At 52.0% G+C, this 26,002-nt stretch overlaps 1 protein-coding gene across 1 annotated transcript; it reads left to right on the top strand.

The window, feature by feature from the left end:
• Window positions 1-3,372: 3,372 nt before the first annotated feature.
• On the top strand, window positions 3,373-17,022 carry PNPLA5 (patatin like phospholipase domain containing 5). The gene is made up of 9 exons (XM_042247410.2): window positions 3,373-5,597; window positions 6,169-6,401; window positions 8,463-8,528; window positions 8,801-9,010; window positions 10,279-10,339; window positions 11,466-11,639; window positions 13,453-13,585; window positions 16,266-16,382; window positions 16,938-17,022. Exons 1-9 carry the CDS (start codon window positions 5,228-5,230, stop codon window positions 17,020-17,022), a joined length of 1,449 nt encoding a protein of 482 aa, XP_042103344.2. The 5' UTR covers window positions 3,373-5,227.
• Window positions 17,023-26,002: the final 8,980 nt, after the last annotated feature.

Raw genomic sequence — 26,002 nt, 5'->3', positions numbered from 1 at the left:
CTCATGGCTGAAGATAGATGCCCCACCTCAAGTCCCCTGAGCCAGACCAGAAAGGGATAACTGTCTCCTGTCTTTTTCCATTTGATATGATCTCATTTTTCTTGCAGAGAAGTTACAAGAATTGGGCCCCAAAAAACTCTCATGTCCCCATAACTCCAGTTCTGGGATCAGTAACACTTGGCATGTTTGGCTTCTCTCTCTAGATAATAGACATAGACAAATCGATGTGCTTACGAGCTATACAAAGATAGTGATTTTTTTTTTTTTTGTAACTGCTGGAAATTAGGTTGCAGATACCATGCCTCTTCGACCCTAAATATCTCAATGTATTCCCCAAGAACAGACTTTCTTTTATGAATCCACAGTACAGTTTTCAAAATTGCCAGTGTAACATCAGTGCAGCTCTGTGATTTCATTCATGGCTTACATGTACACTTTACCAATCTTCCCAACAACGTCATTTAGGGCTGTTTTCCCTCCAGGCCAGGATCAAATCCAGAGCTGTGTGTTGCTCAGATGCCACATCTCTGGTGTCCTTTAATCTGTCTGACTCTTTGAGTCCCCATGGAGTCCATGGAATTCTCCAGGCCAGAATACTGGAGTGGGTAGCCTTTCCCTTCTCCAGGGGATCTTCCCAAGCCAGGGATTGAACCCAGGTCTCCTGCATTGCAGGCAGGTTCTTTACCAGCTGAGCCACAAGGGAAGCCCAACAATATAGGAGTGGGTAGCCTATCCCTTCTCCAGCGGATCTTCCCAACCCAGGGATCAAACACAGAAGGCTACAGGGGTGATGTGTGTTAGTATCTCATTGCTGCTATAACTTAGCAAGCTTAGTGGCTTACAGAAGCACAATTTTATTATTGGGTTGGCAAAAAAGTCCATTTGGGTTTTTGCATAAGATGGTATGGAATATTTTAGTTTGGAAGTTTGGAAGTCCAAAAGGGGTTTCATTGGGTTAAAATCAAAGTGTTAGCAGACTCTGTTCCTTTTAGAGGGTCTAGAGGACAATTGGTTTATTTGCCTTTTAGAGCCATGCAGTCTGTGGCTCATGACCCCTTCCTCCTTCTTTAAAGTCAGCATGCAAGATCTTAAAATCTCTCTCTGACTCTTCCTCCACCCTCTTCTGTCTTTTAAGGACCCTTGTGATTACAATGGATCCACCCAGAAAATCCAGAATAATCTCCCTGTTTTAAGAGCCTTCCTTTAATCACATCTGCAAAGATCCTTTTGACATGTAAGACAACATATTCACAGGTTCTGAGTACAGGGATGTGGACAAGCCACCATTCCGTCATTTCTTGAACACTTGCTTGCTGGCATAAGAAGATGTCCTGGGCTCAAGCTTCCAGGATTCCCTGAGAAGCACTGCTCTCCCCCGATTCCTATAGAGAAGCTTCGGCTCCCTAAATTCTGAAGCCCCATGCCCTCCAGCCAGCCCCTCTGGAGTCCTCCAACCTGAAAGATACGCTTTCCCATCTGCTTCCCGCCTTACCCTGGTTTCTGGTTTACACCTCAGCTCCTTCATTTGTAAAATGAGACTGATGATATCTCACTGGACAGTTGCGAAAATAAAATACGTGACCTAGGAAAAGGGCTTGACCCAGTGCCAGGTAGAAGGCAAACACGTGACCTAGGAAAAGGGCTTGACCCAGTGCCAGGTAGAAGGCAAACACCTGCAAAGGCGTCTTATCAGTCCTCTCCTAACTGCGTCCCGCCCCTTCTCCTTTGGTCCTCGGATGCATGCTCTCTGTGGCATTTCATTCCTTGCCTCCTCCTCCCCATTCCCGTTCCTCTTGCCATCCACTCCCCATAGTCACACCAGCCGATATACGTGATAGCTGACCTTCCAATCCATCTTCCAGGCAGTTAATACATTATGGTTTTTAACTTTTAACAAATGTATTTTAAATGCAAAACGCTTTTCAGGAGTCCACAGGTTTTACATCTTTAAAAAAAAAACGACGTAATTTTTAGGATTCAAAAATTCTGTTCTTCGAAAGAAATGACTAAGTGCTTTCTTCTGTGGTTTCAAACTTTCTACGCTCAGCTATTCGACTGCTCTATGCTACCCCAGACAGACTGGCATCACTGAGCTGCTGTATGTGCTACCGGCTTTCCCAAAAGAAAGTTAAAAGAAGAGTTTGCAGGAAATGCAAGTCTCTAATACAATATTTCATGCAATATCTAACACAAAAGAAGATTTTAAAAGATCATTTCTTTCCTCATTTGATTTGCCAGGAGTTAATTTTCTGTAAAAGAAAAAAAAAACAACAACTTTTACAAACTGTAACACTGACGGTTCCTTTTTCACCCAAGATGTTTACTACTCAGAATGACAACAATTACATCTTTAAGAATATAATAAAAGGGGTGGAAAACAGCAATACAATCAACAAAGTGTAGATGTTAAATAAAGATTTTTAAAGGGTTCTTTTTAAGGAGTAGGAAGGATTAGAAGCTTGGGGAAATCCAGAATTTGAAAAAAAAAAAAAAAAAAGGAAAGAGAAAAAGATGTCCTCGACTTCGACCCCTCTGTTTATCAATAGCGTCTTGGGCTGTAGGACGGAGCGCTTGACCATGATCTGTATCGACTACAGTAAGGAGAAGGGATCTTCTGTGCCGGTGATCACAGTCTTCATATCTGTCCTGCCCACGGTCACACCCTCCAGCAGAGTAAGAAGCTCGGTTCCGCCTCCGCCACTGCAAGGCGGGCTGACAGTGTATATATACGCCTGGTGTAGGGGTGTGGGCCCTCTGGGGGACAGAACAATCCACATGAACTCTCGTACCATCCAGTTCTGGTCCATCTGCCCTTTCCTTAGCCTCCTTTGAGTCATCTACTCTCTCGAAATAAATGAAACCATATCCTCGGGATCATCCAGTTCACTGGTCATGAACCACACTGCCGCCACTCAATGGTCACAGCACTGAGTGTACACGCTGAGGGGTTCGCCCTGCTGCCTGTATGTCTCCTCCGGTTAGATGTTAGAGTGACGTCGGCTCCTTCGACGCCAGGATCCTGGTGCACCTGACCTACTTTGAGATCGCTTCTCTGGCCTCAAAGTTGTTCTCCCCTACATCATTCATGCCGGCCAGGCACTCCCCAGAACTCAATAAGAGACACGTCGTGGCTTGAGGACCAGTGGCCTAATCAACCCACTAACTGGACGGTGGGGAAGAGGAAAGGGCCAGCAACAACGGCCCCTCCACTCATGCTCTGGCCGAAAGGCGCCACCAATGCACTATTTTTAAAATACACAGCAGAAAAGCGTTTCGTTGTTGTTGCCATCAGTCACTAAGTCGGGTCTGACTCTTTGTGACCCCATGGACTGCAGCACGCCAGGCTCCTCTGTCCTCTACTATCTCCCAAATTTGCTCTAACTCATGTTCATCGAGTTGGTGATGCCATCCAACCATTTCATCCTCTGTCATCCCTTTCTCCTCCTGCCTTCAATCTTCCCCAGCATCAGGGTCTCTTCTAGTGAGTCAGCTCTTTGCATCAAGTGACCAAAGTACTGGAGCTTCAAGTTCAGTATCAGTCCGTCCAGTGAATATTAAGGATTGATTTCTTTTAGGATTGACTAGTTTGATCTTCTTGCAGTCCAAGGAACACTCTCCAGTCCAGAACCTTCTCCAGCACAATTCAAAAACATCAGCTCTTCAACACTCAGCCTTCTTTATGGTCCAACTCTCACATCTGTACATGACTACTGGAAAAACCATAGCTTTGACTATATGGATGCTTGTTGGCAAAGGGATGTCTCTCCTATTCAGTATGTAGTCTAGGTTGGTTGTAGCTTTCCTTCCAAAGAACAAGCATCTTTTAATTTCACGGCTGCAGTCACCTCCTACAGTGATTTTGGAACCCCCCCCCAAAATAAAATCTGTCACTGTAACCACTTTTCCCCCTTCTCTTTGCCATGAAGTGATGGGACTGGATGCCATGATCTTCGTTTTTTGAATGTTGAGTTTTAAGCCAGCTTTTCCACTCTCCTCTTTCACTTGCATCAAGAGGCTCTTTAGTTCTTCGATTTCTGCCATAAGGGTGGTGACATCTGCACAGATCTGACGTTGTTGATGTTTCTCTTCGCAATCTTGATTCCACCCTGTGATTCATCCAGTCTGGAATTTTGTATGATGTACTCTGCGTACAAGTTAAATAAGCAAGGTATTGAGATACAGACTCGATGTACTTCTCTCCCAATTTTGAACTAGTCTGTTGTTCCATGTCTGGTTCTAACTGTTGCTTCTTGACCTGCATACAGATTTCTCAGGAAGCAGGTAAGATGGTCGGATACCCCCACGTCTTTAAGAATTTTCCAGTTTGTTGTGATCCACACAGCCAAAGGCTTTAGCATAGTCAATGAAGCAGAAGTAGATGTTTTTCTGGAATTTTCTTTCTCCCGTGCACCCCAACATAGCAGCACTATTTACAACAGTCAAGAAACGGAAGCAACCTAAACGTGCATTAACAGACTATATTTGGGGGAGCAGCCACCAGAGCAGAAAGATCTCTGTAGGTCCTCATCCAAGCCTCATCCATGTCAAGTGGTAACAGTGACAGATTTTATTTTGGCGGGGGAGGGGGGGGGGGGGGGGGGGGGGGGGGGGGGGGCTCCAAAATCACTGCAGGAGGTGACCGCAGCCGTGAAATTAAAAGACGCCTGTTCTTTGGAAGGAAAGCTGTGACCAACCTAGACTACGCACTCACATTATACTGAAAAACTGCAACCCAGACAGAGTGAGGAACGTGAGCAAAGTCCCAGGCACAGGGGGGGGGGGGGGGGAGGCGGCAGAGCTTAGAACCCAGACTCCCCCTCCCAGGGCTCCCCCAGGTCCCTGATCCAGCACAGCTGCAGAATTAAGTCTGACTTGACCCCCAAGACCCGATGGATATTGTGTGTCCAGCTCCCCCAGTTCCTGGCTACCAGGTTCCCTTGCACTCTCAGTTTCCTCATCTGCGAAATGGGGGCAGAAACAGCCTTTCCTTCAGGACTGCCAGAGACCCGGCAGAAGAGCTGGTCCTGCTCTCCCGGGCCCCGTCACCCAGAAATCTGGGACTGTGCTGCGGACCGAGGGCGTGCGTGTGGGGGCGCGTTAAGATGCCCACATCCCGCTGACGCTTCCAGGGCACATCTGGTGCACACCCGGGGACGGGGATGGCGGAGCGGAGGAGGGGGAGCGGGTCTCGGCTCGCGGGGCCTCATTGGCTGGTGGCTGGTGGGTGATGCAGCCCGGGGCGGGGGTTGGGCTCCGGCCTGAGCTTCACCTCTTGGCCACAAGTCCAACTCGGCACTCAACCTGTGAAACTTCCCGCTGGAGCACCTCCTCTCTGCCCCGTCCGCCAGCGATCCCCCACTCCCGGCCCTGTTCCAGCCGCACCCCTGGGTCTGGCCCCATTGCCATGAGCTGCTTCGAGAAGGAGGGCAGCTGGAGCCTGTCCTTCGCGGGCGCGGGTTTCCTGAGTCTCTACCACGTAGGGGTGATCCACTGCCTGAGGCAGCGCGCCCCGCGCCTCCTCCGCGGCGCCAGCCGCTTCTACGGCTCCTCGTCCGGGGCGCTCATCGCCGTCAGCATCGTCAGCGGCATGTCTGTCGGTGAGTCTGGGGACTGACTGCGTGGACCAGCAGCGCAGGGAGCATCGGCTTACCTGCGCGAGTCGAGGCTGATTCCGACCTGAGAGGGTGTCTCAGGGAGCCTGGCGCGGTGCCCTGCGCTCCCTACAGCCAGCCCGTTTCCACTTAATCCTTATGAGAACCCTGAGGACTTGGGACCACAGGCATCCCCATTTTCCAGAAGATAAATCTGAGGCTTAGAGCCTGGAAGACTGTTCCCAAGGTCAAGAGGCTGCACAGAGCGTTTATTTAGTAGTTATTTTAATATTTATTTATTTGGTTGCTCCTGGCCTTAGTTGTGGCATACAGGATCTTTTAGTTGCAGTGTGTGGGATCTAGGGATCCCTGACCAGGGATGGAACCCAGGCTCCCAGCTTCGGAAGCCCAGAGTTTTAGCCACTGGACCACCAGGGAGGCCCCCTGCACAGAGTGTTTGAAGGCAGCGCTGGACACAGAAACTCTGAGCTGGAGTCGGAGCGGGGCACCCTTCATTCCCACGGCGCCCGGGAGGGAGGGCAGAGGCTGAGGACCCCCTCCCTGCCCTGCCCTGCAGATTTGTGCTGCTCGCGCATCCTGGCCATGGTTAAGCGAGTGGAGCAGCTGAGTCTGGGCGTCTTCCAGCCCTCCTTCATGCCTGTCGAGACCGTCAGGCAGGGCCTGCAGGACTCGCTGCCCGCCGACATCCACATCCTGGCCTCCCAGCGGCTGGGCATCTCTCTGACCCACTGGCCCAGCGGCGAGAACTTCATTGTCACCGACTTCGCCACCCGCGATGAGGTCATTGAGGTGAGCAGGGGGCGGGACGCAGGGCCTGGCAGCAGGTGGGTGAACACCATCTCCTACCCAGTGGCCTGCAGGCGCTTTCCGGAGCAAGACTCTTCTCTGCGGCCCTGGGGAGGGGGGCGGATCAAGCAGGAGACGGACCTCATTCTGTTTACTAACGAGGGAGCTGAGTTGCACAGAGGGGCGGCCGCGTGAGTACGGCGGCTCTCGAGCCTGCTGTTCGGGGGGGCCCCTTGGCTCTACGTGGAGGGATATGGCTGGGGGCCGGGGAGAAGTCAGGCCTCTTCAGTCAGGGCCCTGCCGGGTCTGCTCTTCCCGGAAGGTGGGGTGCCTGTCAACCCGCTCCTGGTCCTCCAGGTGCTTTTTGATGCAGCAGAGAAACACCAGTTCCCTATCATGTGCCAGTCACCACCCCAAGTGGAGCAGCAGAACAACAATCCTTATCTTCCGGGGGCTCCTATTCAAACCTGTGAGGGCACAGATAGTGGCCACAAGGTCGTGTAAGGAAGTAAGAAGCAACCAGTATCAGAAGGGGACATGACAGGGAACCCCATCGTCAGGGAGGGGCCACGGGGAGCTCAGAGAGGTGTCGGGCACAGCTCTGCTCAGCCTTGCCACCCGGGTCCCTGCAGCAGAATCCTCTTCACCGTGGTGCCCCATCGCCCAGCACGGGGACCATCTCTGGGTGCTGACCGGCGTATGGGGTGCTGTGCTAAGTCGCTCCAGTCATGTCCAGTTCTTTGAGACCCTATGGACTGTAGCTCAGCAGGCCCCTCTGTCCATGGGATTCTCCAGGCGGGAATACTGGAGTGGGTTGCCACACCCTCCTCGATGGGATTTTCCCGACCCAGGGATCAAACCTGCGTCTCTACGTCTCCCACACTGGCAGGGGGAAGCCCAGCGTTTGCAAGAGCAGGGCCAGTCCTTTCCTGTGCGTTCATGTCCTTGGGCTCCTAGGACTCCAGTGAGAGTCCCAGCATCCTGGCCTGGATAACACATAGTACAGGGCCTGGCAGTCAGGAGGCGCTCAGTAAACATCAGCTGCTGTTGCTCTGATGACGAACCCATGGGATCAAAGCTCCCACCGGCACCTCTATCCTGTCAGAGGTGGGATGGGTTCTGCATCTCTCAGAAAGGGCTGGAGGGATGTTTCCAGGAGTTGAGTCCCAAGAGACAGGGTTCTATGCTCAATGAGTCTGGTAAGCTCTAGGTCAGCAGTTTTCAACGAAGGGTGATTTTCCCCCCTGGAGACATTTAGCAACACTGGAGACATTTTTGGCTGTGACAGCTCTATGTGAGTTTGTGTGTGTGTGTGTGTGTGTGTGTGTGTTTGCCCGCACACGCACGAAGTACTGGCAGCTACAAGGTGCAAGCTGGGGATGCTGTTAAATACCTTGCAATGCACAGGACAGCAGCCTCCCCGCAAGGGAGACTCCTCCAACCCCCAAACGTCACCCGTATCAGGGTCTCTGTTAAGCATCTTTCTCACTGCAGGACTTGTCAGAGCCTCTACTGGGAGGAGTAGACAGTGTTTTCCAAATCAGACAGAATCAGGGTTTCTTGTCAGAAGTGCCCCTCATAGGATGACCCCTGGTCCAGGGAACACACTTCAGGAGACATACCTAGATTCTCAGTGGAGAATTCCTGGCAGCTGGATAAATGAGAAATGGTACTTGGTGTCTATCCTTGAGGGAAAAGGCCCAGCAGCAGTCCTGAGCCAGCAAGGGGCCTAGCAGGAAGAGGAGGGCAGAGGGACTCCTGTTCAAATCCCCACTTATGTTTCTGGTATTTGGCTGCACTCCACTGTTTGCAGGATTTTAGTTCCCTGGCCAGGGATTGAACCCTTGCCTCTGCAGTGGAAGTGCTGAGCCCTAAGCACCGGACCGCAGTTCTCAAATCCCTTCTTAACTTTGAGAACTAGGCTGGGACGAGGCGATACCTCCCTCCCTGGACGCAGCTCTCCTGACGCCAGTGTGGGCTGTTCTGGGTTAGACTCCACGCCCAGAGCAGGTTCTGAACACCAGGAGCGTAAACAGCTGTGTTCTCACTGGCTTTTCTTCCCAGGCCTTGGTCTGCACCATTTTCCTCCCTTTCTACTGTGGGACGATTCCTCTCACGTTCAGAGGGAAGGTAAGTGCATGCATTTCGGGGGCTCAGTGACCCAGTCCGCCCCATCCCTACCGAGAGGTGTGTGGGTGGAGGAACCAGGGCTCCTGCAGCACTTACTGGGTGTGTCAGCCCCCCCGCTCTGGTCTCAGGGGTGCTCAGAGCATCCTGGGCTAGGGGTCAACCTAGTGGTTCGGGGCAGCTGGAGGTGATCTGCTGCCGCCAGGTTCTGGGGGTGGTTTCGTGGCCGTGTGGGTGGAGAGCACCCGAGGGCAGCAAGGCCCCCTGAATTGCAGCGCTACATTAATGGCACTCTAAGCAACAACATACCCTTCGCGGACTCGCCCTCCACCATCACCGTGTCGCCCTTCCACGGGACGGTGGACATCTGTCCCCAGAGCAGCTCGGCTAGCACACACGAGCTGAATGTCTTCAACGCCAACTTCCAGATCTCCACCAAGAACTTCTTCCTGGGCATCAGCTCCCTCATGCCCTCCAGCCCCGAGGTAGGTCTGGCCCCCACCCCATGACCAGCCTTGAAGGTGTTAGAGGCTTGGCCATGATCTAGTGCCCGGTGAGTCAGACTCTGTGCCCGAGAGCCCTCCCTATAAGCTCGGGACAGTTAGGACGTGTGTCCTGAGTCTCACGGTCAAGCCCTTGAACTCAGCCTGGGCTCCTGATGTGCCTTGCCTCATTCTTCCCATCAGCGCAGCACCCCAAGGCCACCTCTGCTGAACTGGGGTTTAAGCCAGGCCTCTGCGGGTACTGTTTGGGGTCAGGCTTGGTGACAAGGTACTGTGGTCATCTCCACTCTTCAGGGAAGGACAATGAGGCTCAGAGAGGGTAAGTAAACGTCTTCAAAGTCACCCAGCCTGGAAACAACAAAGCCAGACTTCAGATCCTAGTCCAAAGCCATGCTCAGTCTTAACGGCTGCCCTAGACTGTGGCCAGATTGACCCTCTGTATGGCAGCAACGCACAGAACAGAAAAAGCTGGACAAGAGACCCTCGTTTCCTGCTTTTTGCTCTCTGGGATTTCTGGGATGTGGGTGATTTGACAGCTGTTTGTCACCCTAACAAGCTCCTTCACACCAGTCACACCCCGGCCCTCCCCTAGCCCCCCACCTCTCTTGTGGTCGTGTAGTATTTTGTAATTCATGAAACAAAGTCCTGTTCATTTAAGCTGATCCTCCCTACACCCATGGAGTGGACAGAAAATCTCAGCCCGATTTTACAGCCAAGGAAGGCGAGGCTCTCAGAAAGGTGGTGCAGCCGTCGAGAGGTCACTCGCAAGCCTTCCTGGGCCTGTAGGTGACTCCCTGCTCCTGGTAGGGCTCTGACTGAGAGCCTTGGCCATCTCAGGGTGGTCCTGGCCACAAATATCCAAGGGCAAAGGGCACTGCCGTGTATTGATCTGTAGGGGCCCAGACATCCCTGGCCAGGCCTTGTGATCCCATTTTCCAGAGGAGGAAACTGAGGCCAGAGAAAGGAGAGTTTGGAGCAAAAGCCCCCAGCCAGGGCATCTCAGAGTGGGAGGGTGAATGAAGCTGTAGGGAGGGAGTTGCTGGAGAAGACGTGTTTCCCCGAGGTCCTGGGACTCTCCCTGTCCAGTGCTGGCCAGACACCCTCGGGATTCTCGAACCCTGCTGAGAGGGGGTTTCGGGAAGCACAGGCTGCCCTGGGGTCCGGCTGAAGATGAGTCTCTGGCCTGTGGCTACTGGCTTGAGGGGTAGGTGCAGGCCTGCTGCACCTCAGCCTGACCTGTGTGTTGGCAGGTAGTGGCCGACAGCTGCAGACAAGGCTACCTGGATGCCCTGAGGTTCCTGGAGAGACGCGGTAGGTGGCGGCCCCCCATAGGAGCTGGGCATCACCCCCGCCAATTTGAGTTCTCAAGGACCTTGGCTCATTCATTCTCTTCCTCAGCGTCTGCTCTGTGCCGGATGCTGGGGACCCAGGGAGAATTCGCACATGTGTCCTAGTCTCCAGCTGCCCGCTGCCTGGTGCCAGGGGGACAGATCAAGAGAGAGACATCCCTCAGGGATGATGGAGGGAGGCTCAGGGCCACGGGAGCCCAGCGGGGGCACCTGACCCAGCCTGGTGGGTTGGGTGGGCAACGCGGGCTTTCTGGAGTTGGTGACTGATAAGCTGGGTTTTAACTAGTCATGAAGGCTGCAGGAATGTTGACAATGGGAAGGAAGAGGGCACCCTAGGCGGGGAGAAGAAGAGCAAGGGCAAAGGAACAGAGCTGGGCACTTCGAGGGTGCACACCTCAGTGGGGCCGTAGGATTGTGTGTGTGTGTGTGTATGTGAGACGGAGCACTGGGAGGGTCAGAGAGGTCCTCTTAGCTGGAGAGCTTGGCTGTCATCCCATAGGGCCATGCTCTTCAACATGGTAGGGCCGAGACTTGAACTCAGGCCTTCTGGCTACACGGTCCATGACCCTGGACCCCCACTTTATGGCCCCAAACCCTCAGCAGCAGGAAGCACTCATGGAGCACATAACATGTGCTCAGATGTAAAAAGCTCAGATCTGGGCTCGAGCTTTGTGTGTTCATTGTATCTGACTCATTGCATCCAAACAACCATGCACAGCAGGTCTTAATTTTCCCCCTGTTTTCTAGGGAGGGAAGCCACGTACGGAGCTGTTAGATCCCAGAGCTGGCGGGTGGGGATCCCAGGATCTGAGCCTTGGGCTGGGTCTTCTGGGCCTGGGCTCTGTCAACCACTAGAAAGTGCAGAGGAATCAGACGGCAGACAGAGCAGGGCCAGGGAGCTCAGGACAAAGTCATTCAGGACCAGCCAAGGGTCCACTCATCCTGTGGCCAACGGGTCCCCAGAGCTAGGTTCGAGCGTAGAGGCGTGCGGGTGGTGAGGGCAGTGTGGAGCGCTGGGTGGAGGGTCACTGTCGCTGGGAGGTTCCAGCTGTGCTGACCTGTTGAGTCCCTCCTCTCCCCCCACCCAGGACTCACCGAGGAGCCAGTGCTGTGGAGCTTTGTGCCTAAGGAGCCCCCAGCCCCAGCTGATGGGACCCCAGGTGCTGCTCATGACAGAGGCCTGTCGCTCAACTGGGCAGTGCCCAACGTGCTGGTCAAGGACGTGCCCGACTTTGAGCAGCTCTCCCCAGAGCTGGAGGCTGGTACTGCCCCTCTCATTCCATCCATGCCCACCTTCCAGGTGCCCTGCACGTGGGGGGCCTGGGGCTGGGGACCCCACCTTGAAGGTGCTCGTGGTCTGCAAAAGGATAGGGCTCAGGCGTGCCACGCGTGGTGCCCATGCCTCTTACACGTTGCCCCTTTCACTCCTCACCACAACCCAAGCGGGCCTGAGTGTTTTTCATTGCCTATTTCGCTGATGAGGAAACTGAAGCTCAGAGAAGGGAAGGGGCTCGCCAAGGTCTCAGGACCTACAACTGGGGGATTCAAACCCAAGTCTATGCCTGAGAAAGCCAGGTCTTTGCCCACTGCCCAGGGAAGGGCAGAAGGTGCCTCTCCAGGTGGAGACAGACTCATTTCACCCCCGCCCCACCGCCCGCCTGAAGGGTGGTGCTGAATGGTCCCCACTGGACAGTTGAGGAAACCATCGCACAGAGAGCTTAAGCGACCTGCCCAAGGTCACCCAGCTGGCAAAGTCAGCCCTCCTGCTCGGTGACCTAAATGCCACGAAGGCCCCAACAGGAAAGGACAGGCACATATCGTGGTCGTGGGAGTGGGAGTCTGAGCAGCATCTAAGTGAATTGTGAACGGAGGAGTTGGCCAAGCAAAAGAGGGGCCAGATGAGCGTCCAGGCAGTGGGCGTGGCCTGTGCAAATGTCCTGGGGTTGGTGGGGAGGGGAGGGGGCCCCTGCGGCTGAGGGAGAGGTGGGTGAGCGGAGATCAGCTTGGGGACGATTGGAGGGTGGGGCAGAAGGCCTCCAAAGCTGCAGGAGAAAAGAGACTGGGAGCCACTGGGGCGACCCCTCACTTTCAGAGTTCACGACTGCTCTAAACTCTGGGTCCCTGTGTTGGCTGCACCCAGCTGGGAGGCGACAGGCTGAAGAGGTGGGAAGCTGGGAGGAGAGGTGATGGTGATTGAGCCCAGAGAAGGGGCAAGGGGGTGGGTGAGGAAATGAAGCGAGCCGCTCTTTCTGCCTGGGAGACCACATAGGGCACAAAGACGTATGTCAGCATCCACGCTGAGCTCCTGAGGTCCAAGCTTGGGGCTCTGGAACCCCGGCGGTGTCCCTGCGGCCACAAGGGGGCACCAGAGAGCTTCTCTGAAGGCCTTTACAGCATCTCCTAATCCTAATCCTGGCCGCCTCTACTGATGGAGATACTACCTGTATCCCATTTTTCAGAGGCGGTGACCTGGTTCAGGGACAGAAAGGGACCCATCCTAGGCCACATGGCAGGTTACAGGGAGCCAGGTCCTGTGTTTTCAGGAAACTAGAGTTGACGCTGGTGGTGTGTGCATGGCCAAGCCATAGTTTGGAGGTCAGGGTTCGGGTTCTGGCTGTGTCCCAGCCAGGATGCTGGGCCCTTGCACTCTGATCAGTTAAAGGGTTGGGGGCTTAGGAAGTGGTCGTGTGGTCACAGCTGCTGATGTTATGGGAAGGAGGTATGGTGGGCACAGCAGACTTTCCAGAGGGGCAGCAGAGGTGAAAGGAGTGCAGGGAGCCTGACAGGCTCCATCCTGGGCCCACCACTTCCTGGCAATGGGCTTGAGCGAGTCGCTGCTCCACTCTGAGCCTCAGTCCACTCATCTGGGAAAAGGCACACTCTACCGTTTCAGGACTGATGAGGGAGCCTGGGCGGGCCTCCATCAGTGCAGCTGCTTCCCCTGCAGACTGGCTGGGAGTGGGGGTGTCCTCTGTGGGCCGTGGGAGGTAGAGAGCGGGCTTGGGCTGTCTTCCCTAAGGGTGACCTTGAGGGGGCGGCTGGAGGGGTGAGGGGCAACCGTGGCCTCTCTCGTAGCACTGAAGAAAGCCTGCATGCGGGCCCCCAGTACCTGGGCCTCTTTTTGCCGCTCGGGGCCTGGGCGGGCGCTGACGTACCTGCTGCTGCCTTGCACACTGCCCTTTGAGTACGTCTACGTCCAGAGCAGAAGGTGAGGCATGGCCGGGGTCCTGGGAAGGGTCTGACCCGTTGAGACTGGTGCCTGTGGCAGGAAGGGCACTGGGGCGCCGGGGCCGGGGGCAGAGCAGGGCTGGTGTCCCCAAACGGCCTGACGCTGGCTGCAGGCCCTGAGGAGTTGTGGTCTCCTTTGGAAGACGGGACTGATGGGGTGGGTGGGTAACAGCTGTGGCTTTAGTCCACCGGAAACGGGGCCTCGTGGCCAGCCTGGACCTTCCCGTCTCTAGGATCTTCGGTCCACTGTTGCACCTGTCAGAGTCTCAGAGGAAACGAGTTCTTCCTGAGGGTAGCCCTAGGGGTTGGTCTGCCTCAGATTAACTGTGTGGCCCAAGCCAGGCATCTTGACCTCTCTGGGCCCCAGATTCCTTTTCTGTAAAACGAGGCCTTTCCAGAGCAGACTGGCTGTGGATAGGCCCTTGCTAACCGTCTCACTTTGCTGGTTCATGGATCACTCCCTGTTGTTGGCTCACTCATTCCACCGACAGTTATTGAGGGCCCGTCTAGGGTCAAGCCTTGGCTGGGGGCTGGGAGGCAGGACTGACCGAGACCTAGCCCCGACCTTCTGGGGATCACAGCCCACCGATCGTCACATATTTATCTGTGCCATCCGGCTGTGCCTGCGGATACCTAGAGAGATCGACAGTGGTTATGGATTCCTGGGAGAGGTGTACAGTGGCTTTGTGTGATCAGGAAAGGCTGCTTCAAGGGGATAGCTTCTGAGCTATAATCTGAAGGATGAGTAAGAGTCCACTAGGCCAAGAAGGATGGAGCAGCATGTGCAAAGGCCCTGGGACAGAAGGCAGAGGGAGTAAAGCTCATCTGAAGAGCAGAAAGGGAGGCAAGTGTGGCTGAAGCCCAAATCTGGAGTGTGTGCAAGATGGAGCTGAGGAAGCTGGTGGGGGCTAGACACACAGGGGTCTGTGGCCAAGTGAGGGGTATGGTCTTTATCCTGATGGTTACAGGAAGGCTGTGGAGGATTTTGGCAGGAAAGTGTCATGCAGAGATCTGTATTTTTTTTTTTTTAATTCCCCATTCCCTGGAGAGGGTCTGTGACAGTGAGCCACTGGTCTCTGGCTTGCTCCATGCAGAGCCCATGACAGGGTCAGCCCTGCTGTCTGAACTGCTGGTGACCCAAAGCTGGGAGACAGCTTTCTGCTGATGTGGACTTTTTCTTATGCAGAGCTTTTAGACTGCAACCACAAGTTAAAATCAAAAAAGACCAATGCAAATTCTAGCCATTTCAGTTACAAAAAGATCAATGTATGAGTATTGCTGGAGTCACCTGCCCAGACCGCAGGGGTCTTTTCTATAAACTACATGCTCAACCGCAGCACTGGTGATTCAGTGGTAGAGCTCTCACCTGCCATGTGGGAGGCCTGGGTCCGATCATTGGCCAAAGCAGGGTGATGTTTCAAGGCTTCTCTGGTGATTCGACTGTAAGGAAGCCACCTGTCAATGCAGGGAGAAGGGATTTTGATCCCTGGGTCAGGAAGATCCCCCGGAGAATGAAATGGCAACCCACTCTGGTATTCTTGCCCGAAAAATCCCATGGACAAAGGAGCCTGGTAGGATATAGTCGATGGGGTCACAAAACAGACACAACTTAGCAATTAAACAACAACACCCTCAAAAAACACCACGGAGCAGAGCATAACTAAGTTTGGGGCTTCCCTGGTGCCTCAGATGGTAAAGAATTCCTGCAACGCAGGAGATGCAGGTTCGATCCCTGGGTCAGGAAGATCTCCTGGAGCAGGAAATGGCAACCTGCTCCAGTATTCTCGCCTGGAAAACCTCATGGACAGAGGAGCCTGGCGAGCTACTGTCCATGGGGTCACAAAGAGTTAAACGAAGCTGAGAGACTGAGCAGGCACGTACTCGACATATCGGTTACAATAATAGGGGCAGGAGGTCCAGAAACAAGGGAGGGGACAGTTCAATTTGTGTTTGGCTTGTCGCAGTACACGCGGTGGGCTCTCTGAGTCTCAGAAAGCGCCGGGCCAGGCGTCCTCTCAGCTGTAGTTGGGTGATGCTCCCCTCCGCTGATCCTGTGCGGTCTAGGTGCGGAGTCCCAGGGGGCGCTGGGCAGGGGAAGGCCAGGGTCAGATGTGTTTAGGAAGCTGCTGGCAGCCTAAAGGAGCATGGATGAAGGGCATGCAGGGTGGAGGGCAGGGGCTGTTCTGGGGAGGAGGAAGGGGGACAGAACCATGGAGGCGGGAAGGGGATGGTCCTCACTCAGTTGGTGAGAAACTGAGGCCCAGAAAGTTTCCCTGACCTGCCGAGACCACCCAGCGGATGAACGGGGCAGCGGGGCTACAGTGCAAGCCGGCCTGACCCCAGGGCCCTGGCCTTTCCACCCCAGGGCTTCCCCCTTGTGCCCTTTGGAGTTGATGACCCTGAGGGCCTGGTGGTCTCCGTCAAGTTCATGGCCCACGGGGATCGTTCCCCGCCCCCTGGTGCCTCTGCAGGTGCTGACGTGCTCCACAGTGCAGTCAATGCGGCTTGACTCCATACCCCGCTTCCTCCTTCCCTTAGCCCTGCTGCTTGGGTGCGGGGTCCCCCAGCTCTGCGTCGGCCCCATGGGGAGGATGGGCTTTGCCAGGCTGCACGCTCGGCTGGGCACAGACCAGGGCCACTGTTGCTGCCTCTCCCTCCAGATTGGTGGCGTGGCTGCCGGACATGCCGGCCGACGTGCGGTGGATGCAAGACTTGCTGAGGAGCTTGGCCCTCGAGGTCTATTCCAGGACGAAGGCCCCACTCCTCAGGTTGGTCAGGTGAGACGGGCTGGGGGAGGTGCCGCTGGTTCCCCAGACCCTGGGCGGGCAGTCACATCATCCGTGTCCCCATCCACCCATTCGTACAGCCCTGGAGCACATGCCGGGTCCCTGCTGTGGGCCAGACCTGTGATAGCCTCGAGGCAGGAGCTGGCTGGTCACATCCGTCAGTCTTGGGGGGCGGTCACCCTGCCCCCTTCATCCACAGGGATGGCCTGAGGTCACGGGGGATGAGTGGGTCTCTGCTCCGCCAGATCCCCTGCATTCCTTCCAGACGTCACCCAGGCCTGGTGTGGGGTCTCCCCAACCTTCCCTCCCTCCTGGCTGGAGACTCCAGCATTCCACCCTCCTGCCTGTTATACCCACTCGGCACCATTTGCTAAACAAGGAAGTTGGCACAGTGTTCTCAGGGAGTGGCTACCCTGGAACCTTTCTGCTACCTCCGCTTGGCCAGGATAAGGGTTTATTGCAGAATTAGGGAGAAGAGCAACCCAGGGCTTCACCCAATCCCAGGCTCTGAAAATTCGCCTTTGCTGGCTTCTGCTTCCTCTGCAGCCTGCTTGTCACCAGCCCCCTCCAGCCTAAGGCTGCTCCTCTCGAGGACCTGGCCAAGGAGCCCAGACCCGCCCATCAGGCCTGAGGGGACCGTGCCAGCCCAGCCTAGCGACTAGCCTCCCCTGACTCCCATTGTGGCCCTTGTCCCGTGCCCACATCTGCCCCCAGTCCTTGAGTCCTGACCCATCTCCTGGAGCTCAGAGCCTGACCCCTAGCCCAGGGTGGGCACTGGAATTGTCAGCCACATGGAGGGTGGAGAGGACAGACTCTTGTTCCAGGCCACGTGGGCAGGTGGCCCCCAGGAGTGAGAAGAGCCCCCCGAGTCTCTCCATAGCCCCCACTCCTGGGACTTCAGGTTCTTCTTTTCCGAGTGAGGCGCAGCCTCTTGGTACAGCCCCAGGTCATCCTCCCATCTCATCACAGGGAGGAAGGAAGCCAGGGGCTGAGACACATGTCTGGTTCTGGAATTTCCATTTGGGGGACTTGGGGCAGCGTCTCCAAGAATAAGGGCTTCGGTGTGTCATAGAGCAGTGTGCAGGGAGCTTCAGGGAAGGTGGAGAAACGGGCATACCAGATCCCTGGCTTCCCTGGGGGCTCAAAAGGTAAAGAACCCGCCTGCAATGCAAGAGACCTGGGTTTGATCCCTGGGTCAGGAAGTTCCCCTGGAGAAGGAAATGGCAACCTACTCCAGGATCTTTGCCAGGAGAATTCCATGGACAGAGAGGAGCCTGGCGGGCTACAAGGGGTAACACAGAGTCAGACATGACAGAGTGACTGACGCTTCCACTTGCACAGATCAGGGAACAAATGGAAATGTTGGGGCGAGGAGTGCCACCTCTCTGACCCTTTCTGACTTTCTCTGTCATGCGCTAGCCCTCAGGGGGTAATCCCCGTGCTCTGCATTAGTCTAGAAACCTTGACCTCTGACTTCCTCTGGGTCTATTCCCCAGGGAACCCCCGGCAGGAGATGGGAGGGTGGGAGGAGAGAGAGGGATTAAAATCTCAGAATCTCAGCTACGTGTGCTTCCGTTGGGGTTCCCAAAGGCCCCTGGCTGCCACCACCACAGGTCTCTCCAATGTGTTCCTTAAAAAGATTTTTGATGAGCAATGCCTCCAGCCTGGCCCCTCCTTCTCTTTGGCACAGAAGGTGCTGGGACACCAGACTGCCTCCAGCCTCTCTCAGGAGTTGCTCCTCTTCCCATCCTGACAGCAGAGCCCACACCGTGCCCCTGGCCAGGCCCTTAAGGGACACTCAGCCCGAGGAGGACTGGGAAGGGTGGAGACATGGAGGCAGGTGTGAGAGAAAAAGACACAAAGGAATAAATGTGTGAACAAGAGACATATTCATTCATTCATCTGACTTAATGAGTTATAGGCTCTGGGGACGCAGCTGTGAACAAAACTTGTATTCTGGTTGGGGTACGAGAACAGATGCTTAACAGGAAACAGGAAGAGGTGAAAATAAGATCATTTCCAGGAATGGCAGTTCTGTGGGGAGACAGGAGGGTGAGGCTGATGGAGGTGGGGAGCAACCTGGGACCAGGTGGTCCTGGAGGGCCTCTCTGGGGAGGTGGCACAGGAGGGGAAGTCTGAGATGAGATGTGAGAGCCAGCGAAGAGTTTTGCAAGCAGGGGGAACAACACACATAAAGGGGGACCAGCGCTTGCAAAGGCCTTGAGTTGAGAATGAAGAGGGGGTGATGGAGTGCACTGTGGGCAGCGAGGTGGTTGTGGGGTGGGCGGAGGTTGGGGCATGGAGGGCACTGTTTGGATTGCGCAGTCGTTGGGGGGCAGTTAGAGCAGAGAAGCAAAAGGCGACTGAAGGGTGAGTAGAATCCAGGAGGATCTGGGCGTGAGCGTGGGATAGAAAGGTGAGTGGCTCTCCAGCTCCCAGTTTCTGAGCGCCAACCATCTGCTGAATGTGAACTGAGCCCGAGGCAGATCCCTGCCTCAGGGAGCTTGCTTTCCTCTATTGCTATTTCTGCGAAGGTAATAGGGAGTCTGACCCTCACGAGTGCCCACCACTTACAGTTTTCAAAGCCAGTTATCTCAGTTAATTCTCACAGCAACTCTGGGAGGTGAGCATTATTCTGCCCCATTTTATGGGCGAGGAAACCAAAGCGCAGAGTGGTCCTGTGTGTTGGGGTAAGTGGTAAAGCTGTAAATGCCCAAGTGTGTGCTCCAGGCAGCAGAAGGATCTCTGGAAAAATCACAGCTTCATTGTGTACCTGCTGTGCAATGCTGAGCAAGTTCTTTCCTCGATCAGTTCCTCGTTTCCTTGCCTTTAAAATGACCAGTCGGTTTCTAAAGGGCCTCCAGCTCTCACAACAGAGACAATTAATACCACCGTGCTCAGAGGGAGGAGAGATGATTCCAGGAGAGGATTGGCCACAGAGGGCTAGGTGTTTAAACTGGGTCTTTATGGAAGCCTAGGTTCTAGGTTGGCAGAAAGTCACTCCAGGAGTGTGGCTGCAGGTGTGAAGACAGGTTTGGGGTGCCCCCTGGTAAGTTACAGAAACAAGGAGTCTGGCTCAGATAATGTGAAGCACCTGATCCCACAGCAAACCATTGATGGAGTTAGCATTCAAGACTAGGTCAGGGGACTTCCCGCACTGGTAGCCCAGTGGCTAAGACTCCAGGTTCCAATGCAGGGGGCCTGGGTTCAATCCCTGGTCAGGGAACTGGGTCCCACATGCTGCACTTAAGACCCAGGGGAGCCAAATAAATACATAAAAATATTAGCAGTAAATAATCTAAAATAAATAGGATCGTTTAAAAAAGACTAGCTCAGGCTGTGGTTCCATCCTGTCTGCCCACTAGAATGCTGGGTATAAATATTGAAGCTCAGGACTTTCTTCAGAAATTCTGGTATTGAATTAGACCTGTCTAGGCAGGAATGTGATTGAAGCCTGTAGTTCCCGGGCACTACTGTCCTCAGGGGCACTCTATGGGTGTGATCATCCACCTGAGCCAGCACCCTGGCTCAGACTTTCTTAAGATCATCTGTGGCAACAGGCTGGCATGTGCCTATCTGTGTCTGGCATCATGGGATGCTATTGGGTGACCTCTGCCCCAGCACTAAATCTTGGCTTCGTTAGATATCCTCAGATACCTCAACCCCTCTGAACTTAGCATCCCACCCGCAAGTCTGAAACTGTACACTAACCGGATATTTGGTGATGTTAAGGAGTAATCATTACTTTTTAGTTCTGTTAATGTATGGGGAATATGGTTTCAAAGAGTTCTTATCTCTTAGAGATCTATGTTTAAGTAATGGCATAACACATGAGTTGCTTCAAAATAATCTGAGTGGGGAGGAGTGGGTGAGAGTTGATGAAACCTCAGTTGGTAACAGTTGACAGTGGGTGATGGATACATAGAAATTCATTCTATTCTTTTTATTTTTGCATATGTTTGACATATCTTGCGTATGTTTGCATGCTGCTGCTGCTGCTGCTGCTAAGTCGCTTCAGTCGTGTCTGACTCTGTGTGACCCCACAGACGGCAGCCCACCAGACTCCCCCGTCCCCGGGATTCTCCAGGCAAGAACACTGGAGTGGGTTGCCATTTCCTTCTCCAATGCATGAAAGTGAAAAGTGAAAGTGAAGGCGCTCAGTCGTGTCCGACTCTTAGCGACCCCATGGACTGCAGCCTACCAGGCTCCTCCGTCCATGGGATTTTCCAGGCAAGAGTACTGGAGTGGGGTGCCATTGCCTTCTCCTATGTTTGCATATTTCCCTAATAAAAGACAGCATAATCTTAAAGATTTGATAGTCCGTACAAATAGGAAAATATGCATCAAGACAGAACATAAAACAAAGCAAAACCGGAGCCACTGGGTGTCGTGTCTACCCAAAGTCCCGCCTTGGGCGATCATGAGGATTTGGTGAGCTGTGCGCTTTCAGCACCGCGGACAGCGACTGGCGGCCGCTCCGCAGTCTCTATGCAGCCCTGAGTATCTCACAGGGCAGAGAACTTCGGATCTAGGTTACTTAAAAAGAGTTTCTTCAGGACAAAAGACTATCCAGCCTCTTACCAATCCCCAGAGAAGAGGCGCTCACTACCCATGGGGAAGACCAGGACTTGGTGGACAGTTTCGGCTCATAAGAATCTTCTGTTTCCTGCTCTTTAGAGATACCTTTGTCAAAAATGAATCAATCATATATGTGTGTCTGTTTCTAGACATCCTGTCCTGTTCCATTTATCTTTATGTCTATGCTTATGCAAATCCCACACTTTTGATTTCTAGATTTAAGGTAAATAGATTTATAGTAAGTCTTGAAATCAAGTAGTGTGAGCATTCCAGCTCTGCTATTCTTTTTCAAAATAGTTTTAACTAGTCTAGTGACCTTGCTTTTTTATATAGGTTTTAGAACTGGCTTGTTAATTTCTACAAAACAGTCCATTGACACTTCTCTTGGGATTGCATAGACTCTACAGATGAATTTTGAAATATTTGAAATACTTTGAAATAATTGTATCTTAACAATGTTGAGTCTTCTAATTGATGACCAGGATATACGTCACCATTTCTTTAAATTTTACAGATTTATCTCATCAATGTTTTGTAGCTTTTGTTATATGAATCTTGCATATGTTTTCTTAGATTTATTCAGAAGCATTTAATGCTTTTTGATGATATTGCAAACAATATTTTTAAAATTTCAACTTTCAATAGTTTACTGCTGGTATTTGATTTTTGTTTGCTGGTCCTGTGTCTTATGAGCTTGCTAAACTCATTTTGGAGAAGGCAATGGCACCCCACTCCAGTACTCTTGCTTGGAAAATCCCATGGACGGAGGAGCCTGGTAGGCTGCAGTCCATGGGGTCGCTAAGAGTCGGACATGACTGAGCGCCTTCACTTTTCACTTTTCACTTTCATGCACTGGAGAAGGAAATGGCAACCCACTCCAGTGTTCTTGCCTGGAGAATCCCGGGGACGGGGGAGCCTGGTGGGCTGCCGTCTGCGGGGTTGCACAGAGTCGGACACGACTGAAGTGGCTTAGCAGCAAACTCATTTATTCAGTCTAGCAGCTTTTTTGGTAGGGTCCTCAGGCTCTTCTATATTAACAGATAAAATTAAGTCAAAAGAAAAGTTTCAAGAAGTAATACAACTGTGGTAGGCAAGAATAACACCTCCCCACCCCCTCAAAAGATGTCCATGTCTTCCCAGAACCTGTGACTATGTTATATGTCAAAGGTAATTAAGGTTGCAGATGGAATTCAGCTTGCTAATCTGCTGACCTTTAAACAGATTACCCTGGATTATTTATTGAGAAGATCTACTATAATTATAAGGGATCTTAAAAGTGGAAGAGGGAGATAGAGGAAGAGTCAACATCAGAGTAAAATGATGTGAGAAATGGTAAACCGGCATTGTTGACTTTGAAGAGGGAGGAAGGGACCCTGAGCCCAGGAGTGCGGGTGGCCTCTAGTGGCTGGAAAAGGCAGAAAACTGGCTTCAGCCTTAACCTCCAGAAAGGAATGGAGTTTTGCCAACACCTTGATTTTAGCTCAGTGACACGCACATTAGACGTATGACCTACAGAACCGTAAGATAATAAATATGTGTCGTTTTGAAGCCACTGAGTTTGTGGTAATTCACTATAGCAGTGATAGAAAAAGAAGACGACGATGAACATATGTATCACCTACATTCACCAATTGTAGCATTTGCTACATTTTCCTCTCTTTCAATGTATGTATACACATTAGTGTTATAGTTGTGTTTCGTAGAACTATTTGAAAATACGCTGCAGACAGAATTCTACATTCCCAAATACTTCATCATCGCCCCACTAAGAAAAAAATAAAACATTCTTTTACATATCCACAGTACAGTTTTAAAGTTCATGAAATTTGAAATTAATACAATGTTGCTGATGTTTAGTCACCAGGTCATGTTTGACTTTTTTGTGATACCATGGACGGTAACCTGCCAGGCTCCTCTGTCCATGGGATTTCCTAGACAAGAATACTGGAGTGGGTTGCCATTTCCTTTCCCAGAGCATCTTCCCAACCCAGGGATCAAATTCACATCTCCTGCACTGCAGGTGAGGGCTTCCCCGGTGGCTCAGTGGTAAATAATCCACCTTCGATGCAAGAGACGTCAGTTCGATCCCTGGGTCAGGAGATCCCCTGGAGGAGGGCATGGCAACCCACTCCAGTATTCTTGTCTGGAGAATCCCATGGACAGAGGAGCCTGGTGGGTTACAGTCCGTGGGGTGGCAAAGAGTCGGACAGGACTGAAGTGACTGAGTATGCACACGCACACTGCTGGTGGATTCTTTACTGCTGAGCCACCAGGAAATTCTGTCACTATTATATTACAATAATACAATATTACCAGCTTATAAAGAGTCCATAGTCATATGTTGCAAATTGCCCCAAGAATGTCCTTTTCAATTATCTTTAGTCCTTTTATCTAGAACTAGTTCTTTCAACTTTTCTTTTTCGTCTTTCATGACATTGACATTTTTGAAGAGTACAGGTCAGTTGTTACACAGACTGTTCCTTTCCTTTGGTTTTGTATTCTGTCCTCATTTATTAGATCCAGGATATGAATTTTTGGTGGGAAAACCATGTAAGTGATTTGGGATCTTTAATGTGGTATGGAGTCTGCATCTAAATTTATATCCACATCTGTATTCATCTGTATTTATGCTTATATCATCATGTGACCATCACTAAAAGGAAGACATTAATAGAATGTTTCCAATACTCTGCTGCTGCTGCTGCTGCTAAGTCACTTCAGTCGTGTCTGACTCTGTGTGACCCCATAGATGGCAGCCCACCAGGCTCCCCCGTCCCTGAGATTCTCCAGGCAAGAACACTGGAGTGGGTTGCCATTTCCTTCTCCAATGCATGAAAGTGAAAAGTGAAAGGGAAGTCGCTCAGTCGTGTCCGACTCTTCTCGACCCCATGGACCGCAGCCTACCAGGCTCCTCTGTCCATGGGATTTTCCAAGCAAGAGTACTGGAGTGGGGTACCATCGCCTCTGAGTTTTGTGTCTTTGCCCAGTCAACCCCATCTGCTGCCTCAAATTAAACACTGTTCTGACCTCTGATCATAGATTAATTTTGTTCGTCCTTGAATTGTATATGAAGAGTCATCCAACATACCACCTTTTATGTTTAGCTTCTTTTGCTCATCATTTTGACTGTGAAACTCACCTATATTGTTGCATACACCAATCGTCCGTTTTTAAATCACTGTGTAGTAAGAATTCCATTGTATGAATATATCACAATTTATCCAGTCTAATGTTGATGGACATTTGAGTTGTTTCTAATTCTTGTCTAACAGGTACAAAGTGTTAATTTGTTCCTAATTTCAAGCTAGCTCCTGTGATCTTTTGACCTAGCCCCATCATTTTTAATGGTTTCTTCTTCTGCCCCAAAGATATTTTAGGCTCATCTTGTACTTTCTTTGCCCAGCCCTGGAAGTGGCCTTTTCTCTGAGAAACTCTGGTTCCTTTTGGTGGGGAAGTATTTAGAAACCAAGATCTGGGCACTGGCTGTTCCTGGTTTTGCTGGAATACAGTGCTTAAAGGCCTTTTCAGCAAAGATAAGGAATAGATTTTAAAAATAAATAATAAATTCATGAAATACCTTAGATTCTAATCTAAAAGGACAGGGTTCCTCCTTGCTCTTCCATAGTGAGATCTTCATCTGAAACACCAGCTCGTTTATTTGCTCAGTTCCTCCAGCCTTTGGCTACCTGTCTTTGTGCCATTACCTAATTGTTCTTAATGATGTTTTGGTATTTGGAATCTTCTCTTGCAGTTTTGTGAAGACATCCTCAAGCCGCCTGAATCAGAGTTAATGCTCTCTTTGCACTTTTCATCCACTGTGTACACGTGGCCAATGTCCCCCTTGCCAGACTGTGAGTGTCTCAATCCTGGGGAAGAAGCAGAGAGAAGGTAGGTCCTATCTCCCTGCATTGCTCTGGATTCTTTTTTAAATTAATTAATTAATTAATTTGGCTATGCTGGGTCTTAGTTGTAGCTTGCGGGATCTTGGATCTTTGTGTGGCATGTGGGATCTAGTTCCCTGGCCAAGGATCAAACCTGGGGCTCCTGCATTGGGTGCAGAGTCTCAGCCACTGGACCACCAGGGAAATCCCACAGCTCTGAACTCTTGCTGGTGTAATTATCTCTGTCCTCTCAACTACAGTACCTAGAAGTAGAGAGTACCATTCTCTTTTCACAGTCAGGGACACTGAACCTGTGCAATACCACTATTTCTTTAAAAAAAAGTCACGAATGTACATGACTTAATTAACAAATATTTTATTGCTAAAAATTGCTAATCATCATTTGACAATGCAAGATTGTCACAAATGTTCTATTTGTAAACAGCACAGCATCTGCAAAGCACAATAAAATGAGCTTTGCCTGTGTGTGTTTCTTGAGTGAATGGATGAGGGGTTGTACTAAAACCTCTATAGAATTCAGTTGTTCTCGAATTGTAGTCTGCCTAAGAAGTACGTTTTAAACAGACTTGTGAAGCACTGCACCAAAGGTCCTGGGTATCATGAGTTCTGGAGTGGGCCCTGGAAATCTTCAATTAACAGATTTAACCCTTTCCTGCTCTCAGGATATTGTAAGCGTGTGATTCACAGGTCTTATTCTGATCTGAAATCGTCTTGGTTATTCACAAATGTAAGCTCCAAGGGGGCTGGGCTCTTGCCAGTATCACTGGTCTGGACCCTCAACCCGTGGCGGGTACAGATCAGAGGCTCCCTAAATATTTGTTGAATGAATGATGAATGAATCTTTCGGGTCACTGCTAGTTGCAGTGTTTGTTGAGTTTGTGTTGAAGCTTTGCTGAAGGACAGAATCGCTGGAATCCCTGGGTTGGTTAACACATGCGTGATGAAGGTGATGCAGACTGCCAGCCAGGAGGAGGGCGGGGGAGGGGTCTTGGACGGCCCTCAGGAAGGGTGGGCGAGGGGTGGCCGGGGCGGGGCTCGGGCCATGACGTCATGCCCGCATTCACGCCGGCGTCATGACGTCACGACATGGAGCGGGGGGTGGCCCGCCGCGCCGGCTGGGGCGGGGCGCGG

Source organism: Ovis aries, chromosome 3, assembly GCF_016772045.2.
Source record: "Ovis aries strain OAR_USU_Benz2616 breed Rambouillet chromosome 3, ARS-UI_Ramb_v3.0, whole genome shotgun sequence".
In the NCBI taxonomy this organism is placed as follows: domain Eukaryota; kingdom Metazoa; phylum Chordata; class Mammalia; order Artiodactyla; family Bovidae; genus Ovis; species Ovis aries.
Note: the sequence above shows the minus strand (reverse complement) of the source record. Positions and strands in the feature narration are given on the sequence as shown.

Excerpts from the sequence above, each read along its gene's own strand:
- PNPLA5 (XM_042247410.2), top strand. The coding sequence starts at position 5,228 with ATGCAGCCCGGGGCGGGGGTTGGGCTCCGGCCTGAGCTTCACCTCTTG. Across the intron at positions 10,340-11,465 it reads GAGGTTCCTGGAGAGACGCG|GACTCACCGAGGAGCCAGTG; the intron begins GTAGGTGGCGGC and ends CCCCCCACCCAG. Across the intron at positions 13,586-16,265 it reads GTCTACGTCCAGAGCAGAAG|ATTGGTGGCGTGGCTGCCGG; the intron begins GTGAGGCATGGC and ends CTCTCCCTCCAG.